The sequence below is a fragment of the Bubalus bubalis genome, chromosome 4 (assembly GCF_019923935.1).
Source record: "Bubalus bubalis isolate 160015118507 breed Murrah chromosome 4, NDDB_SH_1, whole genome shotgun sequence".
Lineage (NCBI taxonomy): Eukaryota > Metazoa > Chordata > Mammalia > Artiodactyla > Bovidae > Bubalus > Bubalus bubalis.
Genome location: NC_059160.1, coordinates 96,258,351 through 96,272,224, shown reverse-complemented (window position 1 = coordinate 96,272,224; position 13,874 = coordinate 96,258,351). Strand labels below are relative to the sequence as shown.

Genomic DNA, 13,874 nt, shown 5'->3' with positions numbered 1-13,874 from the left:
TGGTTTTGCCTGTCCTGTTCGTTCACCGCCGCAGTTCGTGTATACCTGGCTGGCGGGTACTGATGTTGTGGTACTTGAGGGGTGAAACTGAGCTGCAGCCTCAAGCTGCTGAGGAAGAGGTGGCTGACCCAAGTCTCACTTTCTTCAGCATCTGTCCAGGCTTCACCTACAAAAGTCGCATCTTGTAGGGTTCCAATAACAGGGGCAGGTCCATTTTCTGTTTCCTTGTTTTGTGCTCATCACTGTACCTGTTCTAACTAACAGTCCTCTCTACCACTCCGTGATGTGGATCGGGATCCCTACCCTCTGGGCTGAGGGCCGGTGCCTCTGGTCAGGTCAGTGGTGGCATTAGATTAGAAATAAAGTGCACAATAAATGTAATGTGCTGGAATCATCCCCGAAACCATACCCCCCCCACCCCAGGTCTGTGGAAAAATTGTCTCCCATGAAACCGGTCCTTGGCATTGCAGTCCACGGGGTCACAAAGAGTCAGACATGACTTAGCTACTGAACAAGGACACGTGGCAGAGCGGGGATTTGAACCAGGAGCCACTTCAGAGACTGACTGGTATCCCTCAGGTTGCTCTGACTCGGTAGCTGCTGCCCCAGGTGTGGGCAGCCACTCCATGAAGGGCCTCTGGGGAGAGTGGGAAGGCTGCTGACAGGAGGTCATGATGATGGGGGTGGGGGCGGGGCGATGAATCGGGGTTCTTAGAAGCTCAGGGAAGAATCCCAGCTTGAGAAGAAGCAGACCATCTGACTGAGGGACTACCTCACTGGCAGGAGAGCTTCTTAGGAATTAAACTCTACCCGCAGCTCCCCCTTAGGAGGATTCTGCCCTCGGGAGGAGGCTGTGAGCTCACCTGCCCACCCCTTCCCGGGCTCCTTAGGACAGCCCAGTCACTCCGACTCCCCCAGGAGTCCTGGGCACAGAGGGCTTGGTGCAGCCCCTTAAACCACCCAGAGTCCTGAGGAACCAGCGCTGGGCAGGTGCTTTGGGAGAACCTCCAAATCCTTCATTCAAAAACTTGAAGCTTGTCCCTTGCCAGACTTGTCACTGGAACTGTTGGAAAAGACGAACATTGATAGACACAAGCTTCGCTTCTTAAGCTGCAGAGCGGAGCTACTAATGAGCAGAGCAAAACAAAACCCAACCCAAGGCAGCCTGAGAGGGGGAGGAGAAGAAAGGGCTTGGATCACCCACAGCCTGACTCATCAGTTTCCCCGGTGATCAAGAGTCGACAGCGTTTTGACAGACGCCAGGCGCGGTAGTATATGCCTGGTTGGATGAGAGGCAGGCACTAGCATTTGGGAGCCCATTGCTGTTTTTGACCAACAAACACGCATGTACACACACACACACATGCACGCACGCACACACACACATCTACCCCACCCCCCCTCCCATTTCCTAAATCTCTGAAAACTTCATGGAGTTTTAATATAGTTTGGTGCCATTAAAATGTCATGTTATTTAAATTATTTTGTTTTATTGTAAGAGTAATACATGCTTATGGAGAAACTGTCTAAGTATCAGGGTATGAGGGGAAAGCAAAGAAAAAATGCCCCTGGTTTTCTTACACGGAAGCAGCCGATGTCAGCATTTCACCTTTTTTTGTTTTTTTAAACATAGTTGAGGTCAGACTCTATCCTATTTTGTATCCTTTTTTCTTCAGTTAATGAGGAAAGAAATGCTTGTATTAAAATGTTACGGCACACTTGTAAACAGTATTTTTAAATATCATGTTCTAATATGTGGAAACATTTTGAGTGTAAGCTAAGATAGTGAAGCATTTTTAACAGGTCTTGAAAGGCATGCACTCTTTCAAATCATCCAGTACTATCTCCGAAGGGAAGATTTTATTGATGATAAAGTGGAAAAATTAAAGACCTCACAATATGCTAATACTTTTGCTACCCTCTTCCTCCTGATTTTATTCCAAAATTCCTTTATAAGATGTTAGAAAAACTGAACTAATTTGGAACTGAACATGTCCTTGTGATTGTCTACTCTGCCCCTTCCTTACCGACTTGCCATCCTCATGGTTGTGAGACAAGTTATGTCCAGTTTTCTCTCTGGTTATTTCCTCATTTCACTTCCTTTCTGAGTATGACTGCGTGTTATAATTTTTCAGTTGTCAGCGTCTCTACTGAGATCAGCTGAGAAAGTAGGGCCATGCTGAACTCAGTATTTGGGAATTCATACCCCGTGTGTTACATGGCCAGGATGCTGCAATGAGTGCTCATTCTTACAAACATGGGCTGGCTCTTTCTCCAGACTGTGGGACACACTCAGGTGTAGTTTGGATTCCTTTGAGCTGACTCTGTTGCATATAGCAGATTATTTCAGGGGCAGAATTGAATATTTTGAGCTTTTCCTGGTGGTAAAACAAGTAATAAAGAAACATGCATGAAATCTAATATTTGTAACCTTACCCATGCCCATACCTTTCTTGTAAGCATAATAAGGCAGTGGGTGAGGAATAATAACAGCTCATGTTTCTGAGCTCAGACTGTGTGCCCAGCATTAGGACCAGTGTCTTCATGGATTAACTAGTTGAATGCTATTAACATCTCCACTTCAGAAATGAAAAAACCTGAGGCTGTGAGATAATCGGTAACTTGCTCAAGGGGATTTGAACTGAAGCAACCAATCTTCTGGGCTTCCCAGGTGGCTCAGTGAGTAAAGAACCTGTCTGCAATACAGGATGATGCTGGAGATATCAGTTTGATTCCTGGGTTAAGAAGATCCCCTGGAGAAGGGCACGACAACCCACTCTATTATTCTTGCCCGGAGAACCCCATGGACAGAGGAGCCTGGTGAGCTACAGTCCATAGGGCTCATAGAGTCAGACATGACTGAATGACTGAGCATAGCACAATGCAACCAGTCTCAGAAAAAAATTGCACTGACCATTCAAATGTGTTCTGTCGAGTTTGTGGAACTGTTTTGTAAATTATTATTATTTTCTAATATTGGAATATCTAGGTTAGTATCAAGATGCACATATTTGAGGTTTCATGAGAAAGGGCTCTGGCTTTTGTGGTTTTAGTTTGTTCCTATTCAGGGACAGCTTGCTTCAGCCCAGCTGGTGCAGACTTCTCTTTTAGGAAAAGGCAGAGCCCTGTCCTCTTGGGGCTGCATGTAGTTCCTGGGAGCCTCTGAAGTCCCTTAGGAAGGCTGGCTTTTCCCCAGTGAACTCCTTTAGAGCGAAGGTAGGAAATCTGTTCCAGTTGAGTTTTAGAATGGCTCCAGCAGTAAGAGGCTAGGGTTGGCTTTCTCCAATGTCCCTGGGCCTCAAGTAGAGTTCAGGACACAGGAAGCCATACCAGGCCCTTTCCCCAGGTCCAGCAGAGAAGCAGCACTCTTGTGCTTGGTTAGGACTGATTCCCTGGGTAGTTCTCCAAACTCTGCTCCTACCATGGGGGGAAATTCAACCCATTTCCAGAAAGTTCTTCCTGCCTCCACCCAGAGTAACCTTTGAAGAGTTTGCCTGGACTCTGGCTTTCAAAATTTTTGAGTGAAAAATAAGAGAAGTCTTTCATAAGGTCAAGCTCTGTTTATACTCCTACAGAATGTTCAAATAAGGAAAAGGAGGCCATGAGGAACCCAGGACAGGACCTGGGCCGGAAGTGGGGGTGGTGGGGCTGGCTGAGGTGAGGTAACAGACCAAAAAGTAGAGAGAGTGGGGACTGTTGAAACTTGGAAGTGGCCTCCATGGTTGGCTGTTGAGAATGCCATGTTCAGGCTTACCCCCATCTCGTTCATTCCAGTTTGTGAGTGTGCAGGGACTCCCTGATTCAGAACACGCTCTCCCGTGGAATCCACACATCTAGAACTCGTGATTCAGGCTGTGTGTTTCTCTTACTACTTACACTGAAATCAGGAGACAGGAAACCAGAGAGGCATTTGCTTTAATCTTTCTATTTCATATTTATTATTACTCCTACCTACTGAAGCACAGTAAAGGCTACTGTATAATTACCTTGCTTTCTCATTTGTGTGTGTGTGTGTGTGTGTGTGTGGTTTAAGTCTCCTTTGTAGCATTTCTCAGAAACTATTGATGGAAAAAAAAGTGAGAAGATTGTTTACACTTAACTGGTTAGCCTCACAGAGTGAGGTATAAGAAAAAAAATGTGGTGAAAAATAGTTTAACTTCTTGAACACCCGTGGCTTCCCAATGTCATAGTAAAGAAAAAAAATAGTCTTTCATTTAATTTTCCTCCCCCTCATTTTCCTTACCAGGCTATCTTTCCCGTGGATGGTGTTGTCCCTGTTATACAGCTAACTGTATGGTGTGGAAGTCTTACACAAGATACATTTCAGGACTGTAGTTTGTTTTTTATTTATTTATTTTTGCATGCAACGAAAATCCCAAGGCTAGTTAATAGGCTGCCTTGAGGCTTCAGGAAGATGTCAACAGAAACAATATGTTGACACTAACTGAAATCCTCCATCGGGAAAAATTTGTTTTCTACACAGGCTGCAGCTGGAAAAAATCTGAAGAGCCCTATAAAATCTTGAATGCTAATAAAGTATGTTTTTCATTTAATAAATATTTATTGGGCACCTTTTTTTATGTGCCAGGACCTTTTCTGGGTGCCAAGGATACAAAAGTGAACAAAACCGACAATCCCCCTACGCTCTTGGTGGGAAGAGAAAGACAGGGAACGAGTAAATGGATTAATTAGTGGTGAAGTCATTTCACAAGGTGGTAAATGCCATGGAGACAGCAGAGTGATGGGTAGAGAGGGACAGTGGGGTACCATAGAAAGGTGACCAGGGAAGGCTTCTCAGAGGAGGTGACTTTTGAGACTCAAAGGATGAAAGGGTTTATGAGAATATACATGGCAGAGACTCAAATTGACTTCAGATTAGATCTATAACAAGCATGTATCCTGGAAGCAACAGTTGAAAATCCACATCATGCCCGAGGAGTGTGTGTGTGTGTTGGAGGCATTTTCTCCTATGCAAAACTCAACCCATTTTGGGTTTCTGTGACTCACCATTACTTCCTGCATCACTTCACTGATCGTGTTCTTTTCCGAGGCTGCCCAGCTCCAGTCTTGCTGGCTGGCTTTTCTGTGTTGAAGTGGATGTGACTTTTGCAGTTAGAAGATCTAAGGGTTCTCTCAGCATCCATGTGCTGGGCTGGGGTTGGGTGGGGTCAGAGGTGATATTAATAGAAATCCAGAGCAGAAAGAGAGTCTTCCCCATCCTCTCCTGGAGTCATCTGAGAGAGATAAAGATCATGCTGAAACAGAGACCCCAGTCTCTCTGTGTAACTTGTGGTTTAGTAAAATTAAAAATGTGATGAACATGGAAACTTCCTTGGGGCTATGGAGAGCATTCTCTGCATAATCTAGCAAAAAGAAAAACCATTTGACCCACTCATCCTCAAACACTTGAAATTTAGATTGTGTGCATGTATGTTTAAAGACAATGTATTAGCATTGTTCAAAACTCAAAAGAACCAAGAAAACATGCAGTGTTAAGTCACCCATTCTTGACTTCTGGGGCAACCAAATACCTCTCTATAAAACAGAGATATTTTATATATGTCTACAAGCAAAAGGGGGAGGATAGTCTTTTCCCCGTTTATTAAACATATGTGTTATATGTGTGTATACATGTAGATATACATATTTAACATAGCATTTTGAACATATAATACATAATATGTTTGAACATATAATACATAAAAAGCTTTCTAATTCTTTTTATTGCTAAATAGCACTTATTGTTTGCACTGTAGCTTACTTACCTGGATCCCTATTGTTGGATACTTGGGTTGTTTCAGTCCTTTGTCGGAACACACGATGTTGCATTAAGTCCCCATTACATCTATCATTTCACATATATACTAAGGGCTGTGGGGTCTAAGGATATGTGTTCTATAATTTTGATAGATGATGCCAAATTACCTTCTGGAGAAGTCTTACTCTCACCAACAATGAAGCATGTCCCTTTAAACCCAGCGTCTCTAGTTATTGGGACAAGCTTCAGTGTTGGCCACTCAAGGTAGCTTGTTCAGGAAACTGGCAAATCCTGGTACAAGTACACATTGGTAATTTAAAGAAAAAAAAAAAGCAATTTCCCTGCCATAGTTCCAAGTTTTAGAGAGAATACTGATGCCTTGTCTCCAAGGGATCTAGTAAATAAATCTGTATTGACCCAGATAAGATCTTTCTAGCCCCTACTCATCTGCATCCCCCATGCTCCAGAAATAAATAAGCTCCAGTAACAACTACACGGCAGCTTCTAACTCACTGAAAGGGGATGAGTGACATGAGTAAATAAAAAGTATGTTTTTATTTACTTTTAAATTTTAAACCAAATCCAAGACACTATGTCATTTCACTCATACATATTTTATTATGCATGTCTGAGAAACTATGATCATTTCTTTATATCACTACAACCATAAAGCTGTTATCACAAATATTAATAGGAAAATTATAATTAAGTGAAAAGTGAAAAGGAAGTCGCTCAGTTATGTCCGACTCTTCGCGACCCCATGACCACAGCCCACCAGGCTACTCCGTCCATGGGATTTTCCAGGCAAGAGTGCTGGAGTGGGGTGCCATTGCCTTCTCCAAGAATTATCTAATAACAAGTCTAAATAACTAAATTTCCCTGATTGACTCAAGAATGTCTTTTTTTTTTTTGATTACAGAATACTTTAAGATAAATAAAAATGTAGATACAACATACAAAATTTATGTGATGCAGCTACAGTATTGTTTACAGAGAAATGTATAGCTGTAAGTTCAGTTCAGTTCAGTCGCTCAGTTGTGTCCAACTCTTTAAAATTGTTTTCTTCAAATTGGTATCTGATCAAGATATCTGAACAATATCTTGAACAACGTATCTGAACAAGATCCTAAAATGACATTGAGGTTGGTCTGTTTCTCTGAATCCGTGTGACCTCCTCTTGTTGTTTGGTTCACCTCCATTGACTTTTTGAGGAAGGGAAGTCTGTGGTCCTGTGGAATGTCTCATATTGTGGATGTGGCTGTTCACATCCTTGTGGTACCATTTAGCTTGTTCCTCTACCCCTTCTGTTTCCTAATGCTAAATGGATGTTAGCACTAAAGGCTTACCAGATTTGGCTTCAGCTCTATTGGCAAGAATGCTTCCTAGGTGTTCCTCCCAAATGATGGGTTTTATCCGATCAATTCGTCAACAGAGATCTGAACAGCAGGTTTTCTTCTCCTGACTTGAACTTCTATCAATCTTATTTTTATTTTTATCTGATTTCTATCTCTATCCTTCTATACAACCACTTTCCAAGAACCAGATCAGCTGTTTGCATCTGAGCTGATTAATAAGGAATGTGAATTAGAGATGGGAAGACAGGAGCCTGGCAAGTCCACACTTGGTCAGTCCCTCCCTGAGGTCTCCCTTGGCTCACCGTTCTCTGTAGGCCAGAGTCTCTAACAGAACTTTCCCTGATGATGGAAATGCTGCCTATCTGCACTCACAATATGATAACCACTAGCCATATGTGGATAGTTATTCCTTGAAATGTGACTCATGTGGCTGAGAAAGTGAATTTTTAATTAAATTTAAGTAGCCCTGTGTGGCTACTGGCTACCATATTGGATGGTGCAGCTGTAGAGTCATTTTTCAATGACTTGGGGTACAGACCTTTCCCAACTCCCTTGGGACCTAAATATTGCTTTTCCTTTTTTAAAAGTCATATTTAATGTATTTAGTTACATTGATTTTTTCCAGAGCTGCCACTGAACTTAGCAGTTCATGTGCTTCTCATGAGCTACCAGTTACACCAAATCCACCCAGGTTTGACTCAGAACAGATGATGGAAGGAAATCACCATCACAGGACAGGTCCAGATCCTGAGTGCATGCAGGATGCAGTTCCATCTGCCAAACTGATAAGGAGCCTATGGTTAAATAGCAAAAACATGCTCACCATCAGGATGTGCGGCACAGGCATGTTATAGCTCAGTAAATGTGTTGTAGACTTTGAAAAGAATCTCAGGTGCCAGTTTGTTTTTTTTTTTTTTCCAAATTATATGCCCAGTGTAACCAATGGCCACAGTGGTAGAGAGATGAATGAATATAGATGCTGTATCTGGATGTTTTCAAAATGACAAAATGCTGAACATCTTCACTTTGAAAAGCATTGTATTGTTTGGGGCAAAGGGGTGGGTACAGAGAGGATTAGGACATGGTGCCTACCCAAGAAGAGCATGCAATCTAGTAATAGATTATTATCCATCGAGTATTGGTTATGTGCTAAGCATTGTTCATAATTCTTATCTGGTCCTACAACAACTGTGTATAAGGAAAGCATTATGAGTTCCATTTTAGAGATGAGGAGACTGAGGCCCAGGGAGCTTCAGTAAACTCCTAGCTCAGAGTAGCACAGCTACTGGAAGGGCAGAGCCAGGAGGCAAACCTGAGACCGAACTACCGTTCTGTTTCCCCAGGGTTAGGGTGATAGTCTCCTGAGCAGCCTTCCTAGCCATGTTTCAAACCACACCTCCTCACTGTATCACTTCTATGCTCACAGCCCTGCTGTGGCTCCCTGTCTCTTACCCAGAGTAAGAGGCAAAATCCTTACACAGGCCAACAAGAACCTATGTGATCCACCCTACTACCTTGCTGTCCACTCCCTTCTACCTCGCTAGTTTTGCTCAGGTCATACTGGTCTGCTCTCATTTTAGGGCCTTTGCACCAATGGATTGCTCTTCTAAGAGCGTCTTTTGTTCAGATACCTAAGTGACTTGCTCCAGAATCTCCTGCAAGTCTCTAATGAACGTCGCCTTCTAATGAAGCTTACATTGAACATGCATCTTCCATCTCATTTTACTTGGACCTGTATCACCTGCTAACATATTTTTTAAATATCGAAGTATAGTTGATTTATAACTGTGGATTAATTTCTAGTGTACAGCAAAGTGATTCAATTGTACATGTATAAATCGGTTCTTTTTCAGATTCTGTTCCTTTATAGATTATTATGAGATATTGAATGTAGTTCCCTATGATATAAAATACCTGCTGGTGTATTTTATAACTTTATAAATCGTTGTTAATTATCATTTTGCCCCTCACCACACACATGCACATGAATATAAGTTCTATAAGGGCAGAATCTTCCCGCCATTTGTTCACTGCCATTTTGCAAACATCTAGAATGTGCCAGAATAATATAGTGGATGTTCAGTAGATATTTATTGACAAAAGATGAATGAAGCTCAGGAATGGCCAGTTTCAAAGCCACACTTATATTTGATGTATAAACAAGTACCTACTTGTTTAGGCCTGCTAAGTTGTCCTGGTTACTTTAAAACACATAGCCATGCAGACTCACATGGGCAAATCAGAGTAACCCATGCAAATATCTGTCAAACTGACTGCCTTTAGTTTCAAGATCACTTGGCATAGCACTACTGAAGCTGTCCTGGAGCGTCTCATAAGGCCCCCATGGTCAGAAATTGTGGACAGTGGGCTTCCACATGGAAGGATACTGCCCAGCACTGAAGAGTGACCTTGTGTGTGTGTGCATGCACAGCTTCGTCCCCTACAAAAGCAGAAATACCAAGCTTGTCATCACTGGCCTTGAAGGCTGAGACATGAGCCGAAGATTAAGGAAAGTGGCATCCCAGCCAGAGTGCATAGTGAGGAAGAAAGGATGTAGTCTTAGGATTAAGCAGTAAGTTTTGCCACCCTGAAATTCAAATTATTTAATGGACGTTTTATTTCTTTTTAAAAAAAAAACAGGTTATTCTCAGTGAAAATTTGGCCTCGAATTGTCCAGAGGTTATCTATGAAATCAAAGAAGAAACACCTGTTTTCTACAAACTTGTTCCTCATCCTAAGAAGAATATCTACATCTACCTAACAGCTGGAAAAGAGGTAGGTAGAAATACTAGTTACCATTTCTGTCTTATGAATACAGACTGTTTGACTGATGTCATTATCCGATGGTAAAGCTTGTACTATGAACTACTGAGTTTAAACACTGCTGCAAGCTCTGAGAAGACCTGCCGTGGTTCACAGGCATGGAATTAAAAACCTTACTGTCAGTAAGTAAGCAAGAAATATTACCTATTTAGACAATTTTATTATTGGCTATATTTCCAATGCCAAGTTTTTCAGAGAAGTGTGTGCTTGCAAATGGGTGCATAATCAGCAAGGTAACTGAATTTACACATTTATCATGTGGGCATTGAACAGTTAGATGCATTTATGAATATGCCCAATGGGATTGGCTTTGGAATTTGGGGTTAATATCAGGCCACAGTCTTATACACATTCATGAACCAGGAAATATATGGCACCCACCCTCCCTCTCTTAATTTATCTGGCTGTTTTAGTTTTTCTTCTTGCTTCTGCTTACTGAAATAAAAAGGATGCCTTTTTACATTTTCTTCAGTTTTAAAGAGCTTTCACCAAGGGAAAGAAGAGGGGAATTATTATTATTGAGTTCCTACCGATGCTGTACTAATTACTATTCCAAAGGGAGTCTCTCTAGATGCATAGAATTGTACACACAAACACACCAACCCCCAAATATAATAAACAATGTTAACAAAAGCTGTCAATAATGTGGTGAGATAAAAATTACCCTTGTTTTGTATATGAAGAATCTAGGACTCAGGCTAAATATCTTTTCATGGATATATACATATAAGGCCTTGTCAGGGGTAGGACTTAAATTCTACCCTGATCTTAAAGTCCATGATTGTTGTTGTTCACTCACTAAATCATGTCCAACTCTTTGCAGTCCCATGGACTGCAGCACGCCAGGCTTCCCTGTCCTTCACTACCTCTCGGAGTTTGCTCAAACTCATGTCTATTGAGTCAACGATGCCATTCAACCATCTCATCCTCTGTCACCCACTTCTCCTGCCCTCAATCTTTCCCAGCATCAGGGTCTTTTCCAGTGAGTCAGCTCTTCACATCAGGTGGCCAAAGTATTGGAGCTTTAGCTTCAGCATCCGTTCTTCCAGTGAATATTCGGGGTTGATTCCCTTTAGGATTGACTCATTTGATCTTCTTGCAGTCCAAGGGACTCTCAAGAGTCTTCTCCAGCACCACAGTTTGAAAGCATCAATTCTTCAGTGCTCAGCCTTCTTTATGGTCCAACTCTCAAATCCATTCATGACTACTAGAAAAACCATAATTTTGACTATACAGACCTTTGTCAGCAAAGTGCTGTCTCTGCTTTTTAATACACTGTCAAAGCCCGTAATAAGTAGGATCAACCCCAAATTTGTGAAAACCAAACATTCTTTCATGGTTGTTTTGACTCATGACCATTTGAACATACAAAGTGCAAAGATAACTGAGACTTACATAATTATATGATGAATGTCACATGCTCTCAGCCCACCCCCATTTTTCATTCTTTTCTTCTCTATTATTCCAAGCAGAGCAGCAATGACATCAGTCTCCATGTACTGGCCAAGTCACAGAGATGATGTGCAAGCCATTTAGAGCTTCTGACTTTCCTAAAAAGGCCATATTGCCCTTTGCATGTTGAAAAGGCAGCTATTCAAAATGACCACGTTGAGATGGCCAGTGAATCTCATATACCTTTGTTCTTCACCATACAGAACCTTTGCAAACAGCTTGCTTCAACATTTAAACACTGTCTATTATATTTCTTCCCCCAGGGCTCCCATAGTTGAAAGATTTTTGTCTACTCAACAAACTGCATTTATTAAGTAACAATTCCCATTCTCAGGCTTTATTTATCAAGGGCATCTCAAAACAGCCACTCAGAGTGCTGAGTATGCTACCACAGGGAGCTGATAAAATTCCAGCTCAAAGCAAAGACACTTGTAGCCTTGCTTAGTCTGTGCATGTTTTTGTAATCAGCTTTTTGAAATATTGCAAATAGCTCATAAATCCTTCCCCCAAATCCCAGACTGTAGGCCGAGAACCACAGTGAGAATCACCAGTAGTTGATAGATTCTCACTTTCTGAAGGTGAAGAGTTCTAGTCTGGCCATTCAAAGCCTGAAGACCTGGGAAGAGTTTTCTACTGGGCATCAGAGCTGGCTATTTTTACTTTCTTCACTTAGATTCACTGCTGGAGTTCCTATTAGTAAGACTCTGGTTTTCTGGTTTAGCCAAGATAGGCCCTACAGAGGCAAAACCCAAGGAAGATCCTTCCTCAACTCTTGGGGAGATAGGAACAGACAAACTGAAATGCCCTGGTGTATCCATAGAACACCTGGTCATTAAAAACAACCACATGGGGATAGCTACATTGTTGTGGAATAACTCCTTTAATGTGTTAAGTTAGAGAAGCAGGTCCAACGTAGTAGTCACGGTGCCCTTTCTTTAACATGGGCTTCCCTGGTGGCTCACACGGTGAAGAGTCTGCCTACAATGCAGGAGACCCAGGTTTAGTCCCTGGGTTGGGAAGAATCCCCTGGAGAAGGAAACGGCTACCCACTCCAGTATTCTTGCCTGGGAAATCTCATGGACGCAAGGAGCCTGGCAGGCTGCAGTCCATGGGGTTGCAAAGAGTTGGACAGCACTGAGCGACTAACACTTTCACGTTTTTTTTTCAGAGTAGTTCTCATAGAATGTTCTGGAGACTCATTTTGTACTAAATGTTCTGAGCAACAGTGGTCCTGAGAGCAGATGTTACCTACTATATCCCTCCTAGAGTATCATAACCAGAGCATTCAAATGCTCTCAGAAGCCTTGTGCTAAGGAAACCTAGTTTGCTTTTTGCCTGTGAGGTTTCGCATGTGTGTTGGACCGTGGAAACTTTTTCCAATGTAGTAGCAAGAACCAAGATTTATTGAGTGTGTATTATGTGCTGGGCAATGGTGGTAATAACCCTGTGAAGTCAGCACTGCCGTCACCGTGTCACAGGTGAGAAAACAAGGTCAGAGAGAGTCCGTGACATTTGTGAAAACACCCCAGAATTACAAAGATGTCCTGTGAGCTCCAAGGAAGTATCCACATTCTGATTAATTTCGGCTCAGGCTGGTGGCCTGCCCGCTGCATCTGTCAGCCACCCTGGGAACTGAGATGATGGGTGTGGTTATTCTCCACAAAGTCAACTTAGAATGCACTGTTCATTAGAATGGACTCAACTTAGAATGGACTCTGCTTTTCTCACAAACTCCTTCTAGAACTCTCTGTTTCTCTGTATGATTTAAGAAGTTACTTATGGTCTCCAGCAGGTACAACTTCCTGGCTCTGAGTTCTACAGGTTTCCTGACTATCTGCTGTGGGATTTTGCCTGCAAAAAATGTGCTGTGTAAGGCTCAGGTCCTCCCTGTCTCCCCTGACCCTGCTTGGAGGCTTGGCCTGCCTTTGGGGCCTGGGTTTGCCCATCACCATCTCCCTCTCTGGGGGCTCCTATTACCTGACAACTGGAAGAGGCAGCTCCAGGGGCTGAGAATGATTGGAAAACTCCTCCTATTTCTTATATTTTCGCCTTCAGTGGAGAGAGTGTGAGCAGTGAGCTGGGAGCTGAGGTGATGGAACACCCCTGAGAAGGGTGTGGGAGGGTGGTCCTCATTTCCATGCCAAGGGTCAACCTGCTGCTGACATTTGGGGTCAGAGCCTGTTGCTTTCCCCTGATGCTCATCTCCAAGGTGCTGTTGACTCACTCTCTGAAAACCAGGTGACCTGATTCCATGATCTTGGAAATCACTATTAGCAGATCAGAAAGCTAACTATGTACCTGTTAGCAGAGATTAACAGAGGTTCACCTGTGAGAACTCTTTAAAAATACAGATTCCTAGGCCCCTGCCCCAGTCCTGCTCAACTTAAGTCTCAGCGGCAGGGGGTCTGGGAATCTGCCCTTTCAAAAGCTCCCCCAGGAGATGCTGATAAACTCCATACCCTAGGACTTGAGAACCACTGCCCGAT

The 13,874-nt window shown here is 42.7% G+C and overlaps 1 protein-coding gene across 2 annotated transcripts in view; it reads left to right on the top strand.

Annotated features, from left to right (window-relative positions):
• Positions 1-13,874, top strand: part of PLXNC1 (plexin C1) — a 157,124-nt gene that overhangs the window by 28,122 nt on the left and 115,128 nt on the right. For both annotated transcript variants that reach the window (XM_025284337.3, XM_044941823.2), the window contains exon 3: positions 9,754-9,888. In XM_025284337.3, coding sequence (XP_025140122.1) covers positions 9,754-9,888 — 135 coding nt within the window. The remainder of the gene's footprint in view (positions 1-9,753; positions 9,889-13,874) is intronic.